Source organism: Panicum virgatum, chromosome 9N (assembly GCF_016808335.1).
Source record: "Panicum virgatum strain AP13 chromosome 9N, P.virgatum_v5, whole genome shotgun sequence".
NCBI lineage: Eukaryota > Viridiplantae > Streptophyta > Magnoliopsida > Poales > Poaceae > Panicum > Panicum virgatum.
The window spans coordinates 71,816,648-71,842,072 of NC_053153.1; the positions used below are offsets into that span (position 1 = coordinate 71,816,648).

At 52.3% G+C, this 25,425-nt stretch overlaps 5 protein-coding genes and 1 long non-coding RNA gene across 6 annotated transcripts; 3 read left to right on the forward strand and 3 right to left on the reverse strand.

Annotated features, from left to right (window-relative positions):
* The first annotated feature begins 306 nt into the window (after positions 1-306).
* On the forward strand, positions 307-2,652 carry LOC120691235 (3-ketoacyl-CoA synthase 1-like). The gene has a single exon (XM_039974259.1). The coding sequence runs from the start codon at positions 558-560 to the stop codon at positions 2,169-2,171; it is 1,614 nt and encodes a 537-aa protein (XP_039830193.1). The 5' UTR covers positions 307-557; the 3' UTR covers positions 2,172-2,652.
* A 2,965-nt stretch (positions 2,653-5,617) lies between these two features.
* Positions 5,618-6,851, forward strand: LOC120692364. The gene has a single exon (XM_039975638.1). The coding sequence runs from the start codon at positions 5,714-5,716 to the stop codon at positions 6,659-6,661; it is 948 nt and encodes a 315-aa protein (XP_039831572.1). The 5' UTR covers positions 5,618-5,713; the 3' UTR covers positions 6,662-6,851.
* A 1,260-nt stretch (positions 6,852-8,111) lies between these two features.
* LOC120687495 (proline-rich protein 4-like) lies at positions 8,112-9,673 on the forward strand. The gene is made up of 2 exons (XM_039969511.1): positions 8,112-8,337; positions 8,901-9,673. The coding sequence occupies exons 1-2, from the start codon at positions 8,166-8,168 to the stop codon at positions 9,497-9,499; spliced, it is 771 nt and encodes a 256-aa protein (XP_039825445.1). The 5' UTR covers positions 8,112-8,165; the 3' UTR covers positions 9,500-9,673.
* On the reverse strand, positions 9,522-10,978 carry LOC120687496. Its single transcript, XR_005680764.1, has 3 exons — positions 10,855-10,978; positions 9,968-10,745; positions 9,522-9,638 (listed from the first exon to the last, which is right to left on the reverse strand). It is a non-coding gene; the product is annotated as an uncharacterized LOC120687496 (long non-coding RNA).
* A 1,807-nt stretch (positions 10,979-12,785) lies between these two features.
* LOC120687189 lies at positions 12,786-13,550 on the reverse strand. Its single transcript, XM_039969178.1, has one exon. It carries the CDS (start codon positions 13,518-13,520, stop codon positions 13,110-13,112), a length of 411 nt encoding a protein of 136 aa, XP_039825112.1. The 5' UTR covers positions 13,521-13,550; the 3' UTR covers positions 12,786-13,109.
* Positions 13,551-17,253: 3,703 nt separating this feature from the next.
* LOC120689329 lies at positions 17,254-19,818 on the reverse strand. Its single transcript, XM_039971623.1, has 4 exons — positions 19,513-19,818; positions 18,040-19,352; positions 17,635-17,950; positions 17,254-17,550 (listed from the first exon to the last, which is right to left on the reverse strand). Exons 1-4 carry the CDS (start codon positions 19,816-19,818, stop codon positions 17,254-17,256), a joined length of 2,232 nt encoding a protein of 743 aa, XP_039827557.1.
* Between the last annotated feature and the right edge of the window lie 5,607 nt (positions 19,819-25,425).

The following is a 25,425-nucleotide window of genomic DNA, read 5'->3' on the forward strand; positions in this document are numbered from 1 at the left end:
ACCTTAATTCCTCCCCCGGCCGGGCCCACTCCTGACACCTCATCCTCCCTCTTCCTCCCCTGCATGACGACGGAGCTCCGAGTCAAGTCATGTCGTGTTCCGGCTCGGCAACAGTAACAGGTGTAGCCGTATACGGATAGTAGTTGTTGCGCCACCGGAATACGCCACCGTTTCGGTCTGGGGAGCTAGCGTACAGGCTCCCCCGCGCGCTCGTGTTCGTACTCGGGCATGGCATACGGGTCGGAGAGGAGCAGTTGCCTCGACGCGCCCATAAATTTGACTGCTCTGGGCGGCAGCCTGGATAGTAGTACGCCACAACTTCCGCGGCAGGTGTGTCGACTCGACCGCTCTCCCGCCGTGCGCGACGCGCGCTCTATATATTCGGGAGCTGCCCCGCGTGACCAAACCACACGCATCCGGCTCCGCCGCCCGCTCCCTGCTGCTCACGCCAAAGGCGACGAGCCGACGACGTCGTGTTCCGTCCCGCGCCGCCCGACACGCTTCGAGTTCCGATCGGCTAGGTAGCCAGCTCGCGCGGTCGATCGCTTTCGGTCGCCATGGAGGCTGCGCCGGCGGCGGTCATGGAGCGGGAGCGCCTCACGGCCGAGATGGCCTTCCGCGACCCCGACGGGGGCGAACCGGCGCCCAGCATCGTCATCAAGATCCGCCGCCGGCTCCCGGACTTCGCGCGGAACATCAAGCTCAAGTACGTCAAGCTCGGGATCCGCCACGGCGGCAGCCCCACGTCGGTGCTGCCGATGCTCTGCGTGCCCGCGCTCGCCGCCGCCGCCTACTCCTTCGTCCGCCTCGACGTCATCTACTACTCCATTGACCTGCTCACCTGCGTCGCCTGGCTCGGCACCGCGGCGCTGCTCCTCACCGTGTACTACTTCAAGCGGCCCCGCCCGGTGTACCTCGTCGAGTTCGCGTGCTACAAGCCCGAGGACCAGCACAAGATCTCCAAGGCGGGATTCCTCGAGATGACCGAGAGCACCGGCTGCTTCAATGAGGCGGCCCTGGACTTTCAGACCAAGATCACCAACCGCTCCGCGCTCGGCGACGAGACGTACCTGCCCCCGGGCGTCCAGGCGCGGCCGCCCAGGCTCAACATGGCGGAGGCGCGGATGGAGGCCGAGGCCGTCATGTTCGGGTGCCTGGACGCGCTGTTCAAGTCCACCGGGATCGACCCGCGCCGCGACGTGCGCATCCTGATCGTCAACTGCAGCCTCTTCAACCCGACGCCGTCGCTGGCGTCCATGATCATCAACCACTACAAGATGAGGGAGGATGTCAAGTCGTTCAACCTCGGCGGCATGGGCTGCAGCGCCGGCCTGATCGCCATCGACCTCGCCAAGGACATGCTCCAGGCGAACCCCAACTCGTACGCCGTCGTCCTCAGCACCGAGAACATCACCCTCAACTGGTACTTCGGCAACGACCGCTCGATGCTCCTCTCCAACTGCATCTTCCGCATGGGCGGCGCGGCGGCGCTGCTGTCCAACAAGCGCGCGGACGCCGGGCGCGCCAAGTACCGGCTGCTCCACACGGTGCGCACCCACAAGGGCGCCACCGACGAGTGCTTCAACTGCGTGTACCAGCGCGAGGACGAGGCCGGCAAGGTCGGCGTCTCCCTGGCGCGGGAGCTCATGGCGGTGGCCGGCGACGCGCTCAAGACCAACATCACCACGCTGGGGCCCCTGGTCCTGCCCCTGTCGGAGCAGCTCAAGTTCCTCAAGTCCCTGATGATGCGCCGCGTGTTTCGCGTCAAGGGCGTGCGCCCCTACATCCCCGACTTCCGGCGCGCGTTCGAGCACTTCTGCGTGCACGCCGGCGGGCGCGCGGTGCTGGAGGAGGTGCAGCGCAGCCTGAGCCTGCGGGACACGGACATGGAGCCCAGCAAGTGCGCCCTTCACCGGTTCGGCAACACCAGCAGCAGCTCGCTGTGGTACGAGCTGGCGTACGCGGAGGCCAAGGGCCGGGTGCGCCGCGGCCACCGCGTGTGGCAGATCGGCTTCGGGTCCGGGTTCAAGTGCAACAGCGCCGTGTGGCGCGCGCTCCGCGACGTGCCGGCGCTGCCGTCCCCCGCCGCCGCCGCCGCCGAGGACCGGAGGAACTGCTGCAACCCCTGGGCGGAGGACGTGGACAAGTACCCTCCCAAGGCGTACGTCTAGCTGATGGCCCACGTCACGTGGCTTCATCGCACAACAATTGTATGATTCGATTCGATTTTAATTTTCCTCACACACTCACGACGACAGAACGAAGAAGAAGGGCGCGCGGGGGAAAAGAACACAGCATATATGTTTTTCTTTCTCAAAATTTCTGTATTTTTTTTCGTTCTTTCTTCCAGTATAGTAGGTTGCCGAGCGCAGACGGTGCTGGCTTTTGGAATTCAGAGATTCATTTTATGTGGTGTAAAATGAATTCCAAGAGCGAGCACTGATATTTTTTCTCAGCCTTTTGGTTGTCTGGTCCTCTGTCTAACCTGGCTTTCTAGGCGCCGCCGGGGAAGAGTTGACGGACGGACACCGTTTGTGCAGTTTCACATGACTAGAGGTTCATCATCAATCAAGTGTGAATTACTAAATCATCAACTGTATAGTACATGTTCTGTTCCCATGTTTTAAATCACATGTGTTTTGTGAGGTTTCATAGGTTTTGTTCTTTTGTTGCTTCCCCAACGAGGAATAACAATGTTAGCCAATGATTGGTGCATGGGTGTCTGTGTTTTCAGTACGTGCATAGTCTGTGTTCCCATGTTTTAATATGTTGGTTTTAGAGGCACTTTAGATATTTTACACTCAATTCAGAGAATTGATTTAAAATAATAAGAAGTGTCAAACACGTAGTTTATCCAGACAACCGATAATCTAGTTAACTTATCACCGAATCTTCTCGTAAAAACGAGCTCCAGAAACAAACAAAGCCTACGCGGGGCTTAGGTATGGTAGCTCGGTGTTGGATTTGACCTAGCAGATCCATGTGGTTCCGCGTCGTTGTCCCGGGCTAATTGGGGCGCCTGTCTATGACTGTAGCGCGTGACTATCGCCCAACGCTCATCGGACTTTCTGCATGATCGTCACCCTGTCCAAAGGAGCACCAAACAGTACTTTGGGACCAATATGCGTGGTACAGTTTTGACCTTCTCAAGACTCAACCCATGCGACCCGGTTAGCAGAATTTCCGTTGATGTGTTTTGGTGATCGGCCGTTGCTTTCGGCCTTAAAAAGGAGGACTATTGCTGTTCTGTGTACCTTGCACAGCTTTACGTTTACTGTGCATCAGAAGGATTAATTATTAGATGTAATAATGATTGAACTAGGAAGTTCTTTCCGAACCTTTTTATCTGACAAGCTGTATGTGCGATGGCCGGGTGATATTACTGAACGGATCTACGCTTCGATGCATATTCTGTCATGACAAAGACACCCGACATGGTGGCAATGTATCTTGACGATGTAGGAATCCAAGTGCGATGGCCGGGTAAGACGGGAACAGAGTGACACACTCGGACTCTGAAAATTACAGCCTAATGAATGCTTCCATGAAAATTAAGCTCTGCCTTGACAGCAAAAGCACACCAAAATCTGCCATAAAACTTCACCACGTCCGATTCAAGGCAAGCTAGTTTACTCTTGGAACAGGATGCGTTAGCGACATGGGAACCCTAGGAATATAATAGTCCCCTTCGCAGCTCCACTTGATCTTTTTCCCAAAAAAAAAAAAAGCTCCACTTGAATCAGAGACAGTGAGCTGAACCTGAACTTGATCGGGAAGGTCAAGTGGCCAAGCAGCTCTCAACGCCCAACCACGAACCATCCGATCCCGTGTGACAGGATCAAAAGGCGAGGGGAGGTTAGCCCTGGCCTCTGGGCGCCGGCTGCATGGCTGTCCGAGAGCGAGCAGCCGACCTCGTCTTCCCTTCGTCCGTCAAGTTGGACTCGGAGTCCGCCGGAGTCGCTCCCATTTAATTCCTGACGGCGCCGCGACACCAGATGGCCCGGATCTGACCAAAGCATTGATTGGGCGTGCAGTTTCGTGTGACACTTAGCTGATTGCTGGTTAGGGTTAGCTGACGGAGATGGAGACGGCTCGCCGCCGGCTGCGGCATCCCCTTGGCCTTGGTCCATAAGCTGAGCCGAAATTACCATTAATCTATAAAAAATAACCCCTTTTATTTTGAGAGAGGAATTGTGTGTAGGCTGGGGGGCAAGCAAAAAGGAAAAGACGAGAAAGGTTTTTCTAGAGCCCATGACGACGAGTGCAATTACAAAACCAAAGCCCAATACAAATGCGAGTGTGGTTCACGGGCCTAGTAGAAACCAATTTGCGGATAGTTTGTCTACCGGCCCAACTCGGCACAGCTCATGTTCGGCCCAATACGACTTGAGTCCCGTAATGGTATCGCGCGTGCTGCGTTTTGCAGATTCATAGTCTGAAGGCAGTTTCCGGCCCGGCGAGACGAATTTCGACTTAATAATACTTTCGTTGCTCCATACTGTGATTTTTGTATTAAAATTTTTGGATTACATTTTTTAGTAACCGATCCTTCTACAGCATGTGTGAACGTTGATCCACACTATTCCACATTACAATTTTCTAGTTTTTCTAATTTTATTTTTCATTTCTTTTTTCTTACACTACTTTGTATTTATTATTTATTTATTTATTTATTTTCCTCTTTCCCTCTTTTTCATTCTAAAGCTCATATACAGCCAAATGTTTCCTGACGTTGAGTCATTTATTCGTGATGTTTAATATTTTGTTCGGTGTACATTATTATTATTCATTATGCTTAATTTTTTGTTCCTCAAAATAATTATTTGTTTGTCTTGTTAAATTATTTGTTTCCGGGATTCAAAATTAATTATTTAGTGTAAAAACAATATTTCTAAAATATTGTGCAAACATAGACAAGTGTAGCTTTATTTTGAAGATCTTATCATAAGAAAGACAGTGATGCAATCCAAATTTAATTTGGATGCTTGGTTTAATCCTTGTAGCTTTTTTTAGTTTGAAATTTGCATGCACATGGTTGATATCATCGTTGCTAAATAGTTCAATTGTTGGACTGATCACGGCCATCGACGTATGGTTTAGGCAAGAAATACAATTCTAATGATCGAATCCGACTATCGGTGGAGTGGGTGGGTGGAAACATAGCATAAACTACTTAAAATGAAGTTGACCAGTTTAATCTATTCCGCGTTGTATCCAGGAGAAAAATTGTGTTTTAGAATCATACAATAAAGTTTCCTTTAAACCTGATCCAATGTTGAAATGGACAGCTTCGTCAGATGGGGATTCAGAGTTTTCAGTCATACCCTACGTATGCTCCATTCTCAGTTGCTCAATTAAAATTAGATCATATTTCTAGGTATCCCCAGCATCAACCGGATGCACGTATGGCACAGTCAACGCCCAACCCTAACAAATCTCCTAACGAAGTCTTGTGTGCTCCTCCTCTTTCCTAATTTCCCACTGAAACATTGGAGCCGGTAACGTCAACCACTCAACGTTGCCTTTACACCGTCACCATACTGTACCACTCCATCTCCATCTCTCGCTATAGAAGAGACGCACGCCAGCTAGCCCATGCACAAGCACAAAAGCGCAAGGAACGAACACACACGGATCCATCACATCCATTCCACACCTGAGACCGGCGCACGAGTGGCCTGCCAAACCCTGAAATCCCAGACGGCCAGCAGCCATGCAGCTTAGCTTTCTTCCCCATGTCGCTATGTGCTGCCTCGCGCTAGCCCTTCTGCTCCCGTCCCACGCCGCGGCGACGGCGCCGCCGGCCGGCACGATCCAGCGCGTGACCAAGCAGCAGATCCTGGCGAGCATCCCGCCGCACTGGGACGAGAACCCCGTGCTGTTCCTGACCTCGCCGTCGGGCAAGTACGCGGCCTACTTCATGCGCAGCCAGACCGCCCCCGGCGCCGGCGGCCTCGGCGCCGACTTCTGCTACTTGGAGGTGCTGGACACGACGGCGCCCGGCGCGGAGGGCCGGAGCGTGTGGGAGTCGGAGTGCCTGGCCGTGAGCACGGTGAACACGTGCGCGCTCGTCTTCTCGTGGAACGGGCTGGAGGTGTTCGACGGGAGCACCTCGGTGTGGCACACCCACGACGCGCAGTCCGACGAGCACAACTTCCTGGAGACGCTGCAGCTGGTGGACCAGGGCGACATGCGCATCCTCGACAAGGGCGGGGAGCTGGCGTGGAAGGCCAGCGACGAGCCCCGGGCCGCGCAGCACTGCGGGATGCCCGGATCGCCCGGCCTGACCTCCGCGCTGCCCCCGTTCGCCGAGCCGATCGGGCACGGGGGGAGCAGCGACCTGCCGTTCGGCGATGGCAACGGCGCCGACGGTGCCGGCGTCGGAGCTGGCAGTGTGGCGCAGCCCGAGGCACCGCTGCCGCCTTTGCCGCAGCCCGAGCTGCCGCTCGCGCCGTTGCCGCAGGAAGAGGATGAGTTAGGTGGCGCCGCCGCCACGGGGCAAGCCGGGGCGAGCGCGGGACAGGTGTTCGGTTTCGGCAACCAGCCGCTGGTGGACAACAGCCCGTACGACAGTGGGGCGCTGAAGCACGGATGCAGCCTCGTTGGGATCTCGGTTGCTTTGGGTTTCGGTGTCGCCGTCGCCATGGGTATGGGTCTCTGAATTGGAGACAAGCGCGCGTGAACGTGGTTGTGGCGGCTTGCTAAATTCTTCTAGTTTCCGGCACAAGCAGCCGGGATATGTTTTCGATTCGTTGTGTGTTTGGGTGGTGCTTCTTGCTGATTTCAGTGGGGGTGGCTGTTGTTGTACATCTGGAATTGCAAATTGTAATTGAGTTGGCCTATGTGTTTTCTTATCGAAATTTTGCGCTAGAACGCAAACGAGTTTAGCCATATGCAGCACCAGTGATCTCAAACACTGATACAGCGTTGGGGCGTGGGCGCCAAAACCAAAATGGCCCGCTGTCCCCTCGGCCTGCACCAGCCCAGCCCATTGTGCTTTTGGGCCACTCGTTTTTTTTCTTCATAACCTTCTTCTCGCTCGATTGGAAGTTGTGAGACCCAAGGAGTTCTTCTGTTTTTATTAGCTCGATAGATTCCTTCTCCAGGTAAGGTAAAGGTAGGCAGTTAGGCACTACGAGTCTACGACCAATATCTGCAGTCCTTGACGACAGAGTGTTAGCCTTACTCTCCAATGGCGGCTCTGCGCACTCGCTCGGCTATCAGTTCGCCGTGCGGCATGCCAGCATGTAGCTACGAACCAAAATGTTTAAGCGGCGATTACGCGCCTCGCATGTTCGCTTACTTGCCCACTGCCAGAACGCTGTCACTGCTCATCTCCTTCCCTACCGACGCTTTCCAATTAGCCCGACGCCGAGCAAGGTACAATCCGGCCGGTATGGTTTCCGTGCTCGATCGGCGACGGCACGCACATGGTCGCTGCAACCCACCCTCCCCCGTTCCTCTCCCCGTCACGCGCAAACCATGCGCCCGCCGTGCGAGGTTTATGAGCCACCGTGACAGATGAAGCACACCACATTGGTGAGGGAACTGTACCGTTGGCATCTTGGCGATGGGCTTTCAAATTTCGAACGACAGAAGATAAGGCCGGCAGTACTGATTCATTTTTTGTAACATCATGATGATGATATCTCTGTGCAGAACGTAGCAGCTTTTTTGTTTTGTTTCTTGTTTTCGTCTAGTATCTACTATCTACGGCAATTTCTCAAACGAAATGACCCTGAATCTTTGTGTCGGCGGCTCAAATTCTTTTGCTGTAGCTACATCAACGCAAAAGTTCGGCGTGATGGCAATACAGGTTTTGGTGGTTGGAAAAAAAAGGTAGAGATCACGGACGGAATGATCAAATCAGTACTGAGACTCCACCGGAAATCTGCAGAAATCCGTTGAATAATTGCAGAAACTTTTTAGCCACCAGGCCCACCACGAGCTTGTCTCATGGACACCGGCCAGTACCTGTCCCTCCCAGACTTCAATCGCGGAGCCGGCCGGCCGGCCACAGTATCATAGCCTCACAGCAGGGTCACTCTCCTCCCGGCCCCTATAAATACGCATGCACCCAGGCACCATCTCGCCATCCAAACTCACAGCCATTTCTTCCTCAGGCATCTCTCCTCCTGAAGAAGAAGAAGAAGAAGCACTCCATCATGGGGACTCGTCCTCCCCAAGCCGCGGCTCTTTTCGCTGCGCTCTTGGCCGTCAGCTTCGGCGCGGCGGCTTGGAAGGCCGAGGCGGCAGCGGCGCCACCGGTCGTGGTTGGCTCGATCAAGTGCCTCGACTGCTCCCCCAACAGTGCCAATGCCGAAGATGCCCTCAAAGGTACATGCAAATTGCCGGCTTGCAGACTTGCCCTTCTCGGTTAGTCCAGACGTGCAAATTTCTAAGCAATTTTGAGGTAGCTGTTATCTTTTGACAGCTCTGGAGGGTTTTGAGAGAAAAAAATCTACAACAGCGCTATGTCCAGAAGAAGTTCAACTGAAAAAACTTCCTAAGTAACTCGAATGATCTATTCTCGTCTGAATATAAAGGTGCTGCAGAAACTAATATCTTGTGATCTTCACAAAACTATAATAGTTTAATCATATCAAATATTAGACACACTTCTCTATTTTTTTCAATACACCCCTTTTTGTTGCGAATTACACATTTTGCTTTACATTCACATCTTGCAATGTTTTGCGAGAATTCCTGTCCCTTGAACCAACTTACACCATAATAGTAGTAAATTGAGCCACATGTCTTTCTGAATCAGGCCCAATTAGGCCTGACTACACGCTCATCTCTCAACTTTTGCGGCCCATGACATGGCCGCGAACACTAACATTTTGTTTTCTCAAAAAGAAAAGAAAAGAAAAATAAAATAAAATTTTGTTCCCTTGCAGGCCTGCAGGTAGCGATCAAGTGCAAATCCGCCGCCGACGAGTCCTACGAGACGAAGGCGGTCGGCCCCCTCGACGGCGACGGCGTCTTCCGAATCCCTCTCGCCGCCGATCTCCTGCGCGACGACGGGAGCCTGGACGGTGACTGCTTCGCCCAGCTCCACAGCGCGCCCGACACGCCGTGCGTCGGCCAGGCGCCGCCCAGGATCGCGCCCAGCCTGAGCCAAGACGGCTCCGCCGACACCACCAGCGCGACCTACCTCGAGGCCGCGGCCGACACGGTGTTCTCCCCCGTCGCGTGCGCCTGCGGCAAAAAGAAGAAGCGCTTCATGTTCGGCCCGCCGCCGCCGCCGCCGCCCAGGCCAACCCCGAACACCCCGACGCCGACGCCGACGCCGACGTACGGCCCCCCGACACCGACGCCCACGCCCGTGCCGGAGCCCAGGCCCCCGGCGCCGGAGGAGCCCGAGCCGTTCTTCAAGAAGAAGCCGAAGATGAAATTCATGCACAAGAAGAAGCCGTGCCCGCCGCTCGCCGACGACGACTCGACCCCGCCTGCGGCAGGCGGGCGGCAGGAAAAGCTCGCCAAGAAACTGAACTAGGGCGCGCGCGCGTAGCGAGATGTTGGCTTGTCAGGGATCTTCCTTCTGTTTCGGTGATGTTGTGTTGTCAGTGATTGTTTTCGTTCTGTTCCCGCCGTGTGTCGCGGCGCCATTGTTGTCTCAGTGCCGTTGCCTGTCTCTGTGATTTCAGAAATAAAGATAGTGATTTCTAAAGCAAAGCTTCTCCTTTTGGGACCAATGGCCTGTGTCTCATATTTATAAACAGCACTGTAGGACTGTGGCCAACTTATGGATGTAAACATTAGGTGTACCTGTCAATCACGATATATGACTTATTTGATATGTTATCTCTAATTTGTGAAAATTATTTGCCATGTAGATATAGGTTGTCATCCTGAGATCATAAATTTCCAACAGATCATTCATTTTGCAACAGCATAAATCTGTTGCAGAAACGAGTGCAGATGAAATCAAACACAGGGAAAGTTGAAGCAGTAGGATGCTTACCAGTGATTGTTCCTTCAGAAACTGGGACTTGAGGTGTTCTTTCTGTTGCGCATTTTGTGTGGTGAGATTCAGATAATGACGTCCATTTATATATACCACTGGAGCAAAGGCTTGAAATCTTCTGATGCATTCTTGCACAAGCTTTCTAGAGATAGCTATGCAGGCTGAAAGACAAATGGAGGAATCAAATTCATGGACAGTCGCAGAAAGCCAGAAACGAGATGATTCTATTTTCAAAGCAAGGTGGAATCAAATTCATGGACAGTTGCAGAAACGAGATAATTCTTTTCTGAAGTTCTGATGCTTTGTTGCAGAAGTTTTCCAACGCTCTGCTATGCAGCCTGAAAGAGAAATACTATGTACAGTGTCACTGACACACGAATTGTGGTTTGTCTCTATTTCTACAGACATGAAAGAATACCACATTAAGTACGCCAGATTCAGACCAATTTTAGCTTGTGGAACAAAAGGAATAACAACTACTTGTACCTTTTAGAAGTTTTTGGGCCAAGCAGGGACCTGATTGCCAATCCAGGAGAAGCTTGCACGACACTGCTTCAAAACATTATCAGAACCATGCCTTTGTTGGAAATGCACATTGGTTGATTAAGTCTCTTGACCCGAAAACAGGTTGGGATGGTAGGGCAGCTGTTGGCTGCAACACTCTGAACTGAATAATGTCAGATATTCAGTTGTCGATCCATGGCATCTTGAGCATGTCAAACGAGTGGCATGTTACCAACTGTACTGTATCAATTGTGAGGCAGCCGCACGTCGACTTTCATGAAAGTCCAGCAAATGAAAACCGGCAGTGATTCATCAGAATTCAGAACAGTAGGCAGATTTGTCAAAGTTGATATGGATGGAGGTAATGTAATGCAACTTACTCATGGTGGTGGTAGGATACGAAGAGAGCTGGGCCTGCATAGTGTGATGCAAAACATAAGAAGAAATGAACTGGAGCTACATAGAAGTTCAGAGGGCTAGATCAAAGCCAAATCTTTCAGAAGTGCCATACCCTTCGTCAGAAACAAACTGCACAAGCTGCGCGAGCAGAGAGATTTCCATGGACAAGGATGTGATCATCTTCACGGACGTGCTGTTGCATGACGTCACAGGACACGGAAAAACTGCAGTACCAAGCTACATGCCATGGCCTGCTGCTCGAGCTCAAGCGCGCGCGCCACTGTTTGCCGTGCTCGCTCGGCTCCGACGACCGCCCTGTGCGTGACCGGCTGGGATCCTGAGGCCACGCTTTGGATGGATGCAGGGATCGGCGCTCCCGGCTAGCAATGAAGGTGGGGAGCGCAGCGGTGGCGCCGGGTCATCGTCGGCGGACGGGCTGCCGAAGAGACGGAGCCGAAATCGAGATCCAAACGAGGGGGCAAATTGTAAATATTTGAGCTATATGTAAATGTAGGGGAGTATTTGTAAATAATCGGATCGCGATCCAAAATAATACCAAGAGGTATTATGAAAATATAACCAGGGGTTCTTTTGTAATAAACTCGGGACGTCTGGTAAGCCATGGCCAAGAAGAGCATGTCCAGGAACCTAGAGCTAACCAGCGGCGGAACCAGAAATTTTGAATAAGGGGGGCCGAGCAGATACTTTATACTATACGTGAGAAATATATCAAAATATATATATGTGTTCCTAATATTTTAGATAGAAAAAATGCTTTACATATGTTCTGTTTGCACTTTACAACTTCGCAGACGTATTGCGAATTTGTATTCTCTTTCTTTCATAAAATAATATCAAATGTCTTCGTTTTTTTAGTTTGACCATGTTTTCTGAAAAAAATTATAACATACTCCCTCCGTCCCACAAAGAGTGTAGTTTTAGGAAATTTCAGACACATTACTTATCTAAACAAATGACTTTGTTACCCCTAATTATTTCTACCAATTATGATTGAAAACCGCATTATTTATTTGGTTTTCTAGAAATGTAGGGTATTCACTACCGGAAAACGGTATTTTGCCGTGTGCTAGAATCTTCACCGTGTGCATTATTTCGGGCACACGACGAAGACCTTTTTTACCGTGTGTCGCCAGAAGAACACACGGCAAAGCAAAAACACACAGGAAACCTTACTCTTCGCCGTGTGCCAAGGGCCATCACACGGCAAACCTTGCTCTTCGCCGTGTGCCAGAACCAAGGACACACGGCGAAGTCTGAAAGTTCACCGTGTGTCCACGGTGCAGACACACGGCGAACAGACGCCGACGCCGTCAGCTAGCCCGGACGGCGTCTTCTCGCTTTTTTTCGCCGTGCGCCTATATATACACACGGCGAAAAGGTTCGCCGTGTGCGCGACTTTTGACACACGGCAAACAAGGGCTTCGCCGTCCCTGTAGCTGCCGTCGGCGCTTTGCCATCGGCGAACAAAAATGTAATGCTACTTTAATTATTAGCACATATTTAGTTAACCAAATAGAGTCCCAATACTTAATAATTAGGGTAATTAGGGGTAGGAGAGTCTTTTATATAGCCATAATTTATTCTAAAAACTCCAGAATGCCTTATATTTGGTGACGGAGGGAGTAATATTGGAGTCTTCGGGTTGGATTTGACTAGTATTTAGCTAGCTGCCTAGGTAGATGTGTATACGTGCACCGTTCAATATGTGTTGTTGGGTTTGTTAAGGACGATAGCCGAAAAACTTAAGTACAAAGCATCGTTGCATTGATTGACCTTTGTGTTGGGTTTTAGAATATAGGTGGGGGTTAAAAATTTTCACTGATTTTAGGGGGGGCCGTGGCCCCTGCTCGCCCCCCCTGGTTCCGCCGTTGGAGCTAACATCAAGACCCTATTTCCAAAATGCACCAGCAAACATAGGGTCCGTAATTCTGAAAGTTTGTGGACTGAAAACGGCTCTCACTGAAATTACAAGTCTGAAAAATTTAGCATGATCTACTTGTATTATTATCGCCGATAATTGTGAACAGTCAATTCATGCCTCATTATTCACTGGCAACTCATGAACCATCACCAGTCATAGTCAAGTGTGCTTGTTCTTGTACGATTTCCAGTTCACGGTGCAATCATCAACGCAAGCTGCTGCAGCACCTGCATCAGTTGTCCCTGGCAAATCCAAATGCAAAGACAAAAAATTCATAGACGAACACAAAAATGATCAAAAGCAAGATTGCTGTGTTAACAAGCGCCTCTTGCCATCACCGGTGTCGGTCGCGCCGCAGATGGAGGAGAGGCAGATCTTGGAGCAGTCGCCGGCACCGAACGCGGCAACGGGCACCTCGTGTAAGTCGATGGTGCAGGACTCCACGCACTTGATTGTGCAGAGCCACGCTGGGTTGCCCTCCCTGCAGGCAGGGTAGCAGCTGCCGAAGCAACCAGAGAACCCTGTGAATCCGGCCACCTGCTGCTGGCCTGACACGGACAGCATGACGAGCATGCAGCAGAGAGCAGCAGCAGCAGCAACTCCCTTCCCTTCCATCCGTCCCTCCTCCCTGCAGTAGAGCCAGAGAATGTTCAAGAGGATCATTCGTTTTGCACCAGCATCTATGTGTTGCAGAAACGAGCCCATATGAAATCAAACGCAGGGAAGTTGAAGTAGTAGGATACTAGGATGCTTACCAGTGATTGTTCCTTCAGAAACTGGGACTTGAATTGTTCTTTCTGTTGCGCATTTTGTGTGGTGACATTCAGATAATGACGTCCATTTATATGTACCACTGGAGTAAAGGCTTGGAATCTTTTTCTGATGCATTCTTGCACAAGCTTTCTAGAGATAGCTATGCAGGCTGAAAGAGAAATGGAGCACCACACAATTATGTCAGATTCAGGCCAATTTCAGCTTAGTTGTGTTTAGATCCGTAAAATGGTGGTAAAAAGGGTCACATCAGACACTGTACCACACTGTAGCACTTTTCGTTTGTTTGTGGTAATTGTTGTCCTACCATGACCTAACTAGGCTCAAAAGATTCGTCTCGTCGTGTACATCAAAACTATGCAATTAGTTTTTTTATTTACCTACATTTAATGCTCCATGCATGAGGCAAAAGATTTGATGTGATAGGTGAATAGTGAAGTTTGGAGAGAGAAATTTTGGAACTAAACACAACCCTTGTTGGTCAAAATATATTTTTTTACTTGTATGGCAGCATACATTTGATCTCACTGTTCAGGAAAGAACATCTGATTCGTGACACAAGTGAACATGTCAGATGACTCAAAGTTGGTACGGACAACATAGTCATGCATAGAGTTAGGGTCATGAAGCTATTCATGACCAGCAGGAAACCTTCCCCATGAAAAGGATTCTGACAATACAGGAAAAGCTTAATAGTGATTCGACACATTATCACAAAGAATGCATTGTGTTGAAAATGCACATATGCACATTGGTTGGTTAAGTCTCTGAACCCAAATAGGTAGCACGGGTAGGACAGCTGTTGGCGCTGCAACACTCTGATCTGAATCATTTCAGATGTTCAGTTGTGGATTTAGTCTGAAAATGAAGAATTGGGACAAGTATGCCAGCTTCAGGAATCAGGATTCAGGACAGCTTAAGTATGTGCAACGAAAGAAATATCAACTAGTATATTGTTGCAATTTGGAGGCAGCGAACACGGAATTTCACTATATTCAGCAAACCAAAAACCTGTTGTGATACATCAGAACTCAGGACAATATGTAGATTTGCCAGATATGAATTTGAATTGTATCAGACTATGATTGTGGGGGGTAACGTAATCGATACTTACCCATGGTAATAGGATACAAAAACGAGTGAACATGTGTAATTTGAGGCAATGTTAGAAGAAATGAATTGCAGCAGCATAGCAGTTGACAGCACTTGATCAAAGCAGACCCATCAGAAACAGGTAGCACAAATGGCGAGACCAGAGATTTTTCTTATTACAGATCATATAGATTTATGTGGACATGGATCAGGATCTTCACGGATGTGCTGTTTCCTATTTCATTAGATCGAGGACAAGATGAAGCTGCGGTATTGATGAACAAACCTGCCATGGCCGGCGGCGTGGGATCACATTGGTTGGGTATTGCAGAAATATTTACAACTTGCCCAGACACCAATGTTAGTGTAGGGGAGTGTCACGGGCTAGAGAGGGATTGGAATTGGTGGAAGGAACTCGACGTAGATTATATTCAAAAGTAGTGGCCGGCCTTGGCCCTGGACCTCGCCGGCGTGCCGGAGCTATGGCTGAAGCTCTCTGCGCGCCAGGAAGGCAGGGACCAAGAAACCGATCTGAGAATACAATCTAATCTCCCAACTAACTGCAGGTCACGGTTTATAAGTCCACCGAGCCTGGTAACAAACCAACCGAAATAAACTAGATAAGCTACACAAAAAGGAATTAAAAACAAACTAGGACTCCTGACTAATCTTGTTGCGGCGCTTGTACTGGAGTCCCACCATGACATCCCCCCCTGGAGAAGCAGCTCGTCCTCGAGCTGAAACTTCAGAAATAAGCGCTGAAATTCCTCAAGAGCAACCCACGATGCCTCCTCTGAAGGAGCTCCATTCCACTGAACCAAGAGTTCATGCTGTCCTCTAGCAAGCCGACTCTTAAGCACTGCTGCCGGCTGCGACACTGCCCGACCATGCTGCAATGGTGGCAAGTCCGGTATCACTACTGGAGGCTCCCCATGAAACGGCTTGAGCAATCCAACATGAAAGACATCATGAATCCGAGAGCCGACCGGGAGAGCCAACTTGTATGCGACATCACCCACATGCTCCAGCACTTGATAGGGCCCAAAGAAATGAGGACCCAAACTACCACGGCCACGAACACTGAGCGAGGCAGTAGGCCGATGCAAAAGACGAAGCCAAACCCACTGACCTGGAGAGAACTCCATCGGACGATGACGCCGATCATAAACTGCCTCGTAATGTTGCTGAGCCTGCTCCAAACGATCCCGAACCTCAGCTAGAAATTCATCCCTGTCGCTCATCGCCCGATCCACTGCCGGCAAGCGAGCGTCGCCATGCTCATACGAACGAATTGTTGGGGGATGGCGACCATAGACCACATGGAAAGGTGATGTCTTTAGAGACTATTGATATGATGAATTATAGCAAAATTCGGCCCACGGAAGCCACTCCAACCAGTTGCGCGGGTGATCTCTGGTAAGACATCTCAAGTACATAGAGATGATCTTGTTTGCCGCCTCGGACTGCCCATCTAATTGTGGATGAAAGGCTGATGTGAACTGCAACTTGACACCAGATAGTCGGAACAGCTCGCACCAAAAGGAGCTTGTAAACAGCGGATCGCGATCGCTCACTATCGATGTCGGGATGCCATGAAGATGAACCACCTCTAAAAAGAAGACCCGAGCCACGGAGACTGCGGTATATGGATGAGCGAGAGCAATAAAATGAGCTGCCTTGGAGAAGCGATCAATGACTGTCAGGATAACCGACTTCCCATTCACCTTGGGCAAAGCTTTGATGAAATCCATGGCCACATCGGACCAAACTGAGGAGGGCACTTCCAACGGCTGCAATAGGCCCCCAGGCTGCAGGTGTTCCCTTGTGTTACGTTGGCAGGTGGAACAGGCACGAACAAAGTCTTTGCACCACCATGCGATCATTGGGAACATGGAAGTCAGCTCTGAGGCGGTGTAGTCTTGTGGATGCCCTCATGTCCAACACCATGCACAGCGTCCAGAATGGATGTCAGTAGACTGGATGATGCTGAGATATAGATCCGGCCCTTGAATAAGATCAGGCTGTCAACAACTGACCACTGAACCGGCTTGGCACCTCCCCTGATGGCGTCGCGCAGCGATGAGAGTGCAGAATCCCCATTGATCTCTTGGCGGACCTGGTCGAACACGGCGAACGTCGGCCCGGACAGCGCTGCCAGCTTGCCCACGTGTTCACCCCGCCGAGATAGAGCATCGGCTACCACATTCAAGGAGCCCAGCTTGTACTCCACCACGAAGTCGAAGCCCAAAAGTTTGCTTGCCCATTGGTGCCGAGGAATTGTTGTCAAGCGTTGATCCAGGAGGAACCTCAAGCTCCGATGGTCCGTGCGCACGATGAAGCGCCGGCCCCATAGATACGGCCTCCAGTGGCGAACTGCTTGGACGAGGCCGATCAGCTCGTGTTCGTAAGCCGCAAGCATGGCGTGGCGCGGGGCGATTGGCTTGCTAAAGAAAGCCACTGGGCCGCCGCCTTGATGCAGCACCGCACCAAAGCCCGAGCCCAATGTGTCGCATTCGACGATGAAGTCGTGGCCGAAGGCCGGCAGCTATAGGACGGGCGCCTCCATCAGGGCGCGTTACAAGGTCCGGAAAGCGCGTTCCACATCATGGTTCCAGCGGAACCCTTCCTTCTTGAGTAGGGCTGTGAGCGGAGCAGCTATGTCGCCGTAGTCGCGGATGAAGCGCCGATAATAGCCCGCCAAGCCGAGGAAGCCCCGAACGGCATGAGCTAAGGACGGGATCGGCCAGGATAGGATGGCCTCCACCTTCTGCTCGTCGACGGACACGCCGCGCTCCGAAATTACGTGGCCAAGGTACTCCACGGATGGGAGGCCGAACGCGCACTTGGACCTCTTGAGGAAGAGCTGATGGTCCTGCAGTGTGCGGAACACCGTGCGAACGTGGCGGAGATGATCCGATCACGATGAGCTGTAAATTAGTATATCATCGAGGAATACAAGGACGAACCGGCGCAGGTACGGCAGGAGAATGTCGTTCATCATGGCTTGGAAGGTCACCGACGCATTGGTGAGGCCGAACGGCATCACCAGGAACTCGAACAAGCCCTGGTGCGTGCAGAACGCGGTTTTGTCGACGTTGTCGGGGTGCATGGGGACTTGATGGTAGCCCGAACGCATGTCCAACTTAGTGAAGAATCGCGCCCCGCGTAGTTCGTCCAAGAGCTCTTCCACCACTGGGATCGGGAACTTGTCCTTGATCATGGCATCGTCGCGCTTGCGGATCAGCAGTGCCAGGGATGAGAACGCCGAGGTGCTGCGCCGGATGATGCCCAAGCGCAGCATCTCATCACACTGACGCTCGAGCTCATCCATCTGGGCGTGGGCGTAGCGGTAGGGGCGAACGGTGATGGCTCCAGCGCCTGGCTTGAAGCGGATGCGGTGGCAGAGGTGACGTTCCGGGGCAGGCCCTGGGGCTCGGTGAAGAGGGAGTCAAACTCCTCCAGCAGGGCGTCGAGGAGGTCGCCGTCGTGGCTCATCAGGGACACGGACGCCAGTCCCGGGGTGGTGTCGATGCCGGTCCACGTGATGCGCTTCCCGGATCGTGTGAAGCGCAGCTTGTGTCGCGCGACGACCCAAAGGACCGGCCCAAGGGTGCCCAACCATTGGATGCCAAGCACCATGTCGTAGTCGCCTAAGGGGAGGGCATAAAAGTCGATGTCGAACGCCTCCCCGCTGATGCCGATGTGCTGGGCCAGAGCTTTGACTGGGGACGCCACGCGATCGCCGTTCGTGACGGTGACCGCGAGGTGCGGGCACGGCTGTAGGGGAACGCCCGCGCGCCGCGCCATGTCGACATTGATGAAATTGTGGGATGAGCCGGAGTCGAGCAGAACGATCCCCGTCATGTTGCCGATGGACACGAGCACCTTGATGGTCTGGCAGCCGCGAGCCCGGACGCCGATGATCGCGTGGAGAGAGATGCCCGGCGTGTCGTCGGTGGCGGAGATGGTGGCCGCTGTTGGGTTTGTGTCCGCGTCGTCGAACCCCACGATCTCGATGACGAAGAGTTTCTTGCAGCGGTGACCCGTGACGAACTTCTCGTCACAATTGTAGCACAGACCTTCAGCGCGGCGCTGGGACATCTCGGCCGGGGAAAGGCGTCGGCGCGGAAGGGTAGACGTGAGTGACATTGTCCCGCCAGAGCCCGCCGCAGCCGAGGATGCAGATTCGTGGGCCGACGCAGAGGGCGTGTGCGATGCTGTTGCCGGGGTGGACGCCGCGCGGGACGCGGAGCGGATGCTCCACGTGTGGCCGGGGTTGGACGCCGACAAGAGCATGCGTTGCTCGTAGGCTCTGGCGAACATGATGGCGTCGTCAAGGGATGTTGGCCGGCGGAGCGCGATGTCCGTCTTGAGCGGGTTGACGAGGCTGGCGGTGTTCATCTGGACCAACTGTGACTCCGTTAGTTCGGCATCGCGACATGCGAGGGCGAGAAACTTGTCGGTGTAGTCGTCCACGATGCCGTCCCGCCGGAGCAGCATCATCTCGCCGACAAGGCCATCTGTCATGGACGGCCCGAAGCGTTGCTGCACAAGTTGTGTGAAGCGGTGCCATGAGGATGTTCCCGTCGTCAACTCCAGGCGGCAGAACCAGAGTTGGGCCGACCCGGTCAGGTGCAGCGACGCATATGGAACGCGGCGACGTTCTGGCGTGTTCTGGCATCGGAAGAATGTTTCATAGCAATTCAACCAGGGAAGGGGATCCTCCTTGCCATCGAACGTCAAAAATTCGATGCGGGCGCGAGGGTGGAAGCGAGGATCCCCGACGTCGTCGTCATCTGCGTCCCGGTGAGGAAGGTGTGGCGTCTCGCAGAACGGTACGGAGGCAGCCCCCCCCGGCGGCGTCCACCTCGGAGGGCTCCTTGTCACCGCGCTGCGCCTTCTCCAGGCGCAAGACGACGAGACTCAAGGCGGCGATCTGGTTGGAGCCTTCGAACGCCGCGGCTTGAAGGGTGGTCACCTTGTCCGGCAAGCCATCCAGTTGCTTGGCGAGCGGCAACAAGGGTTTGAGGGCGGCGGTCTGCGTGGCGAGGTCAGAGACCTTGGCGGTGAGGTCGGTGAGAGTTGTGAGCATCTCGTCGACGGTTGTCTCGAGGGAAGACTGCTCGCCGTCGCCCGCCATGGACACGGAACCAAAGCTATCCGATACCAAGATGTCACGGGCTAGAGAGGGATTGGAATTGGTGGAAGGAACTCGACGTAGATTATATTCAAAGGTAGTGGCCGGCCTTGGCCCTGGACCTCGCCGGCGCGCCGGAGCTATGGCTGAAGCTCTCTGCGCGCCAGGAAGGCAGGGACCAAGAAACCGATCTGAGAATACAATCTAATCTCCCAACTAACTGCAGGTCACGGTTTATAAGTCCACCGAGCCTGGTAACGAACCAACCGAAATAAACTAGATAAGCCACACAAAAAAGAATTAAAAACAAACTAGGACTCCTGACTAATCTTATTGCGGCGCTTGTACTGGAGTCCCACCATGACAGGGAGAGAGAGACTGGTTGCAACTGCTTCAGCAGGTTAAATGGTTCACCCACTTCAATAGGGACAGACTCAGTACAATCCACCTAATTTCGCCTGCAGATAATAGTGAAAACAATTCAGAACCATGGAATCACATGCTTTCTATCATAAGGCAACACTTCAACTGGGTGGGTTAAAAAAAACAGGGGTCACATAAAACTCGAGTGCGCAGAGTAGGGGTGCCAATTGGTAATCATTAGGTGCCCCTCCAACCCTCTCTAGTTCAAAATTTTGTATTAATTCTCTAAAACCATATCTCAATTTGAAAAAGTAGCATAAAATTTTGAACTAAAGAGGGTTGGAGGTGCACCTAAGGGTCACCCATTTGCACCCCTAGCGCAGAGTTCCATCATCTTCAGCAGATACCATGACCTTTTAATGCGTGTGCCAGTTGACATGCAAATCAAAAGGTTATGCTACTTTACGCACAACATCTCTGCCTAGCCCTAGCATGGCTACTGCTCTCCTCCGTGAAGCTGAACTTATGATGATTGATCAATTGAACAATCCTATGTTCCTAATGTAAAATTACCCTGCTTTGTCTGAGAAGTTACTAATTTGATGGTTGTCCTTTTCGTAATCTTATTATTCAGGTCTTATCAGAGGATGAAAATAGTGTGAAAAAACTGTTCAGACAAGGAAAAGTTAAATCTGAACTTGACTAGACAGAATCAGCCAGGGCGGATTTCCTGAAAGCAAAGAAACGGGGATCCTTCGGGAGCTTCGGTTGTTCGCGAAACAAGGCAAGGATATGTACCAAAAGCAGGAGGAACTGGACGTCGAGGTGCAGGGCGTGATTCTCCCGGTTGCCGAGGAACTGGTCCTCGAGAGCGCACAAGACGTTGCGAGCGGAGGCGGTGCGGTCGATCACCGTCTCGGCGAGGTCCAGGACTTGACGACGCAGTCCATGCACGTCTAGTCTGGGAACTCGGGAGCCGGGAGATCGTCGAGGACGTGGGAATCCAACGAGTACTTGCCGATGACGAGAAGGATCTGATCTCGCCAGCGGGTGTAGTTGCCGGTGTTCAGATCGAAGACGACGTGGACGAGGCTCCGAATGTTCTGTACGCTGATGGCTTGAGCATGCAGGTTGACCAGGGTGGCGGCTTCATGAGCTAGAATGGCGTGGTGAAGATCGGCGCTGGCGTGGATGGAGTCGTGGTCATCGTCATCGTCGTGGGCCTTCTTGTCGCATATGATGGAACACAACGTCTTTCAAAGGTAGTGATCGAGTCCATGGCACTGTGGATTTGGATCTATGATATTCCCCTGAAGATGATGACAGAGGGGTTTGCAAGGGTGCTGGGTGTCAAGATTGGAAGAGTCCTACAAGTGGGCAATGCGGTGCAGGACTATAAAAGAGTTAAAGTCGATTTTCCACTCGCAAAGCCTCTCATGCACTACGTCGAACATAAAGTGAAATGTCAAGGGCTGATGCAGTTTCTTGTTAAATATGAGAATGTTCCTCATTTTTGCTTCGGGTGCGGCAGAATTGGACACTCACAACGCGAATGCCCTGATGAGGAGATGACTGAAGGAGGTGTTCGCTATGGGAAAGAGCTTTGCTGTTCTCCACAGAAGTAAAACGCGGAGAGAAGCATGACCATCCCCGCCGAGGCTCAGGGAGCCAAACGTGCCTTAAATTTTAGTGGTGATCAGCAAAAGAGAATGGTGGCAGTGGCTAACTCAGCCAACAACGGGAAGGAGTGTGGGCCAATGAATGGAAATAGAAGCACCAGAGAAAATGTGGTGGATCATACCTCGCCAATGAGTATGCGAGCTAATAATCATGGTGAGGTCCCCGAAGCGCTGGTGGATGGGGTGAAGAACATGGCGGTGGAATCAAAACTGCCGGATTTGAACGAACACCCTAACACAGCTATGGATGACAAGGTTTCTGGGCTGGATTCCTTTATGGACTTGAGGAATGTGAGTACTCTATCCTGCCTGTGATGAATGAATTGTCAATCGTGCGGTGTGATCGTGCGCTTGGTCTTTGGATTGCAGGTATACGGGCGTCGAGTGTCGATGGGGAGCTGCCGTGGAGGTGCTGTGGCCGATGGACCGTGCGGTGGACGGCGGTGAAGGGCAGCCGGGACCGGAGCTCGGACCGGGCGGCAGTTGTGGCGTCCACTCCTGGATCTAGGGCGCAAGCGGCGACGGAAGGCGGGTTTCTTGGTTTGCGCCACAAAACCAAGGAGGCAGACTGCGGTTGAAGACGCCAAGTCGTGGAGGTGACGGGCGTCGGTCTCGGGACTGACGGAGGCGACGGGCGTCGACGGCATCTAGGGCCTCGCTGCGGGCGAGGAGGTGACGGGCGTTGGGCGGCGTCTAGGGCCGTCAGAAGGCTGAGGCGTGAACGACGTCTAGGGCCACGGCGTGGAGGCGGGAATCTTCCCGCGCGTGAGGTTTTGGCGGCTTTCTCAAAACCGGCCACCTACCCGGGTTTCGCGGACCCTCCAAAACCGCGGACCGGATCTTCGTCGACGTGGCGGCATCGCAACAAAGTCTTCGAGTCGAAGAAAGAAGCTCCGCCGTCGATCGAGGCTGTACAGCAGGGTGCTGCTGACCCGACCGGTCTGACCGGTCCCCTGGACCGGTCTGACCGGTCTGGCCGCAGCAGCCGGGTATAAATACCCCCACCAGCCCGTGGCTGGTTGAGCCTCTTGAGTCTTTTGTTTTCTCTTCGTTTTTCCTTCTCCCTGCCCCTGCTCTAGGTTAGGGCCAAGGACTCCAACACATGAGAGATTAGATTATAGCTATTCTCTTCAATCTAGTGGGTGGATGATGGGCGGATGGCTCTAGCTGTTGTATAGGTGAATTCCTCTGAGAATTAATGGATGAAATTTGTTTGCAATTCACTTGTGTGTGCTGAGCATCTCGTCCTCCCCTTCTCTCTTGCGTTTTGGGTTCAATTCTCCTCTTTTGGTGTGTTCCTTGTTTGGAGGAGAACAAGCCTTGATTTTGTGGTTTGATGAACTCTTTGGAACGATTCCTATGGATATAGCCTAGTGCCAAACCCCCAGGAATCATGAGTTCTCACGAATTGGTGATTTTGTGTTCTTGAGAAAACCACAATCCTCTTTGATCTTTCCTCGATTTCTCTCGATCCGTGAATTTTTTGGATGAGATCTTTTGGGGATATGTTCACGGGGTAGTTACGAAGCTTTCCTCCAAGTTTGGTTGGATTTGGACTTTATTTACTCAAGATTTGACATTTGGAGCTTTGTTGGCGGGCTGTCTGGGAGCGACCGGTCTGACCGGTCTGAGTAACCGGTCTGACCGGTCTGGAGTTTGAATTCCCAGCCCGACCGGTCTGACCGGTCGGTCTAACTGGTCTGTGCAACTGGTCTGACCAGTCTCTGCAGTCCAGTTCTGTGATTTGCATCGTGTTGGCTTTTTGCTTCCGCGCAGCTACCCAGGGCTTTTCACTAGGAGATAGCTAGTCCATAGCTACTCTCTCATATCTTAGGTTTAAGGGTTTGCGGTGATTTTGGGATATAGGCCGACGGATAGATTTCGGAAGAAATTTTGATCGGCTCCCATTCACCCCCCCCTCTGGTCGCCGGTTTCGATCCCTCAATTGGTATCAGAGCTCGGTTGAGGTTTTCAGTACCTTAACCGGTTCGAAAACCATTTGGCGACCATGGCGAGTCTTGGTAAGATCCCGGTATTTTCTGGCAAGGACTATGCCTACTGGAAGGTTCGCATGAGAGCCTTCTTGCAGAGTATGGGAGCCGAGGTCTGGGAAATTACCACGAACCAGCTTTACGAGGTGCTGGCTGTTCGGACCACACCTCTTCAGGTGACCTAGCACGAGGCTAACGCCAAGGCCGTCAATGCCTTGTTCGCTGGCATTTCTCGTGCTGAGTTCTCACGCGTCCAGGGTTTTCAGGAAGCCCACAAAATTTGGACGTGCCTTGAGAACTACCACGAGGGTACACCTCAGGTGAAGGCCAGACTGTTCGAGACTCACCGGCGTGAGTACGAGAACTTCACACAGGAGCCGGGTGAGAGCATTGACTTGATGTTCAGTCGTTTTCAGTCGATTGTGAACAATGTCAATACGAACAGATCTGCTGGTGCCCTTGAGTACACAGAGTACGAGAAGGCTCTCAAGTTGCTCTACGCACTTGACCGCTCTGTATGGGATCTCAAGGTGAACACGATCATTGAGTCTGCAGGCTATGAGACTCTGACCGTGAACGAGCTTTTCAGCAAGCTCAATTCCACGGAGGTGGATAACCAGACACAAGCCAAGCTCAATGGTGCCCCTCCTTCCAAGAGTGTCGCGTGGATAACCAGACACAAGCCAAGCTCAATGGTGCCCCTCCTTCCAAGAGTGTCGCTCTTGTGACTGGCCCAGGTGGATCGAGCTCTAACGCTAACTCTACTCTTGGCTTTTCTCTTGCCTCTTTGCCTTCTGTTTCAGATGAGCAGCTGGAGACGCTGGGCGACGACGACTTGTGCCTCCTCATCAGCAAGTTCCAGCGCGTCTACCACAATAGGCAGAGGAAGAAGAACCCCGGGTGCTACAACTGCGGCGATCTGAACCACTTCATCGCCGATTGCCCCAAGAAGTCTGGCGGTGGCCAGAACAACTCCTTCGACTACTACCGCCACCGCGACTGCGACGAGGGAGGCTCCAACAAGGAGCGTCGGCGCCACAAGCACCGCAGTCGTGACCGGGGAGGACGCTTCGACAAGGAGTCGCTCAAGAAGCGCTTCTAGTACAAGGCCAAGAAGCGGGAGAAGGCCTTCCTGGCGTAGCTCAGCGACCTCGACAAGAGCTCCGACACCGACCGCTCTTCTTCACCAACCTCCGACGACGATGACAAGAAGAAGAAGAAGAAGCGGGACAAGGAAGCCACCGGCTTCATCGGCCTTTGATCGATTTCGGAAGAAATTTTGATCGGCTCCCATTCACCCCCCCTCTGGTCGCCGGTTTCGATTCCTCAGGACTCAAGTGGAACATCAGAGAGCGTGAAGCCAGATCTGCTGGAAAAAGAGCACCTAAGCATGCTGAAAGTGATCGGGTGCTCTAGCCTAAGAGGGGGAGGGGGTGAATTAGGCACTACTAAAAACTTAGACCTATGGCTCCTACTAGTTTGCACAAAACTTAAACTAAAACATGCTATCTAGATGTGCAACTAGGTAGTTCTAGTGTGAAACCCCTATTCTAAAAGAGTTTAGCAACCTATAGCCT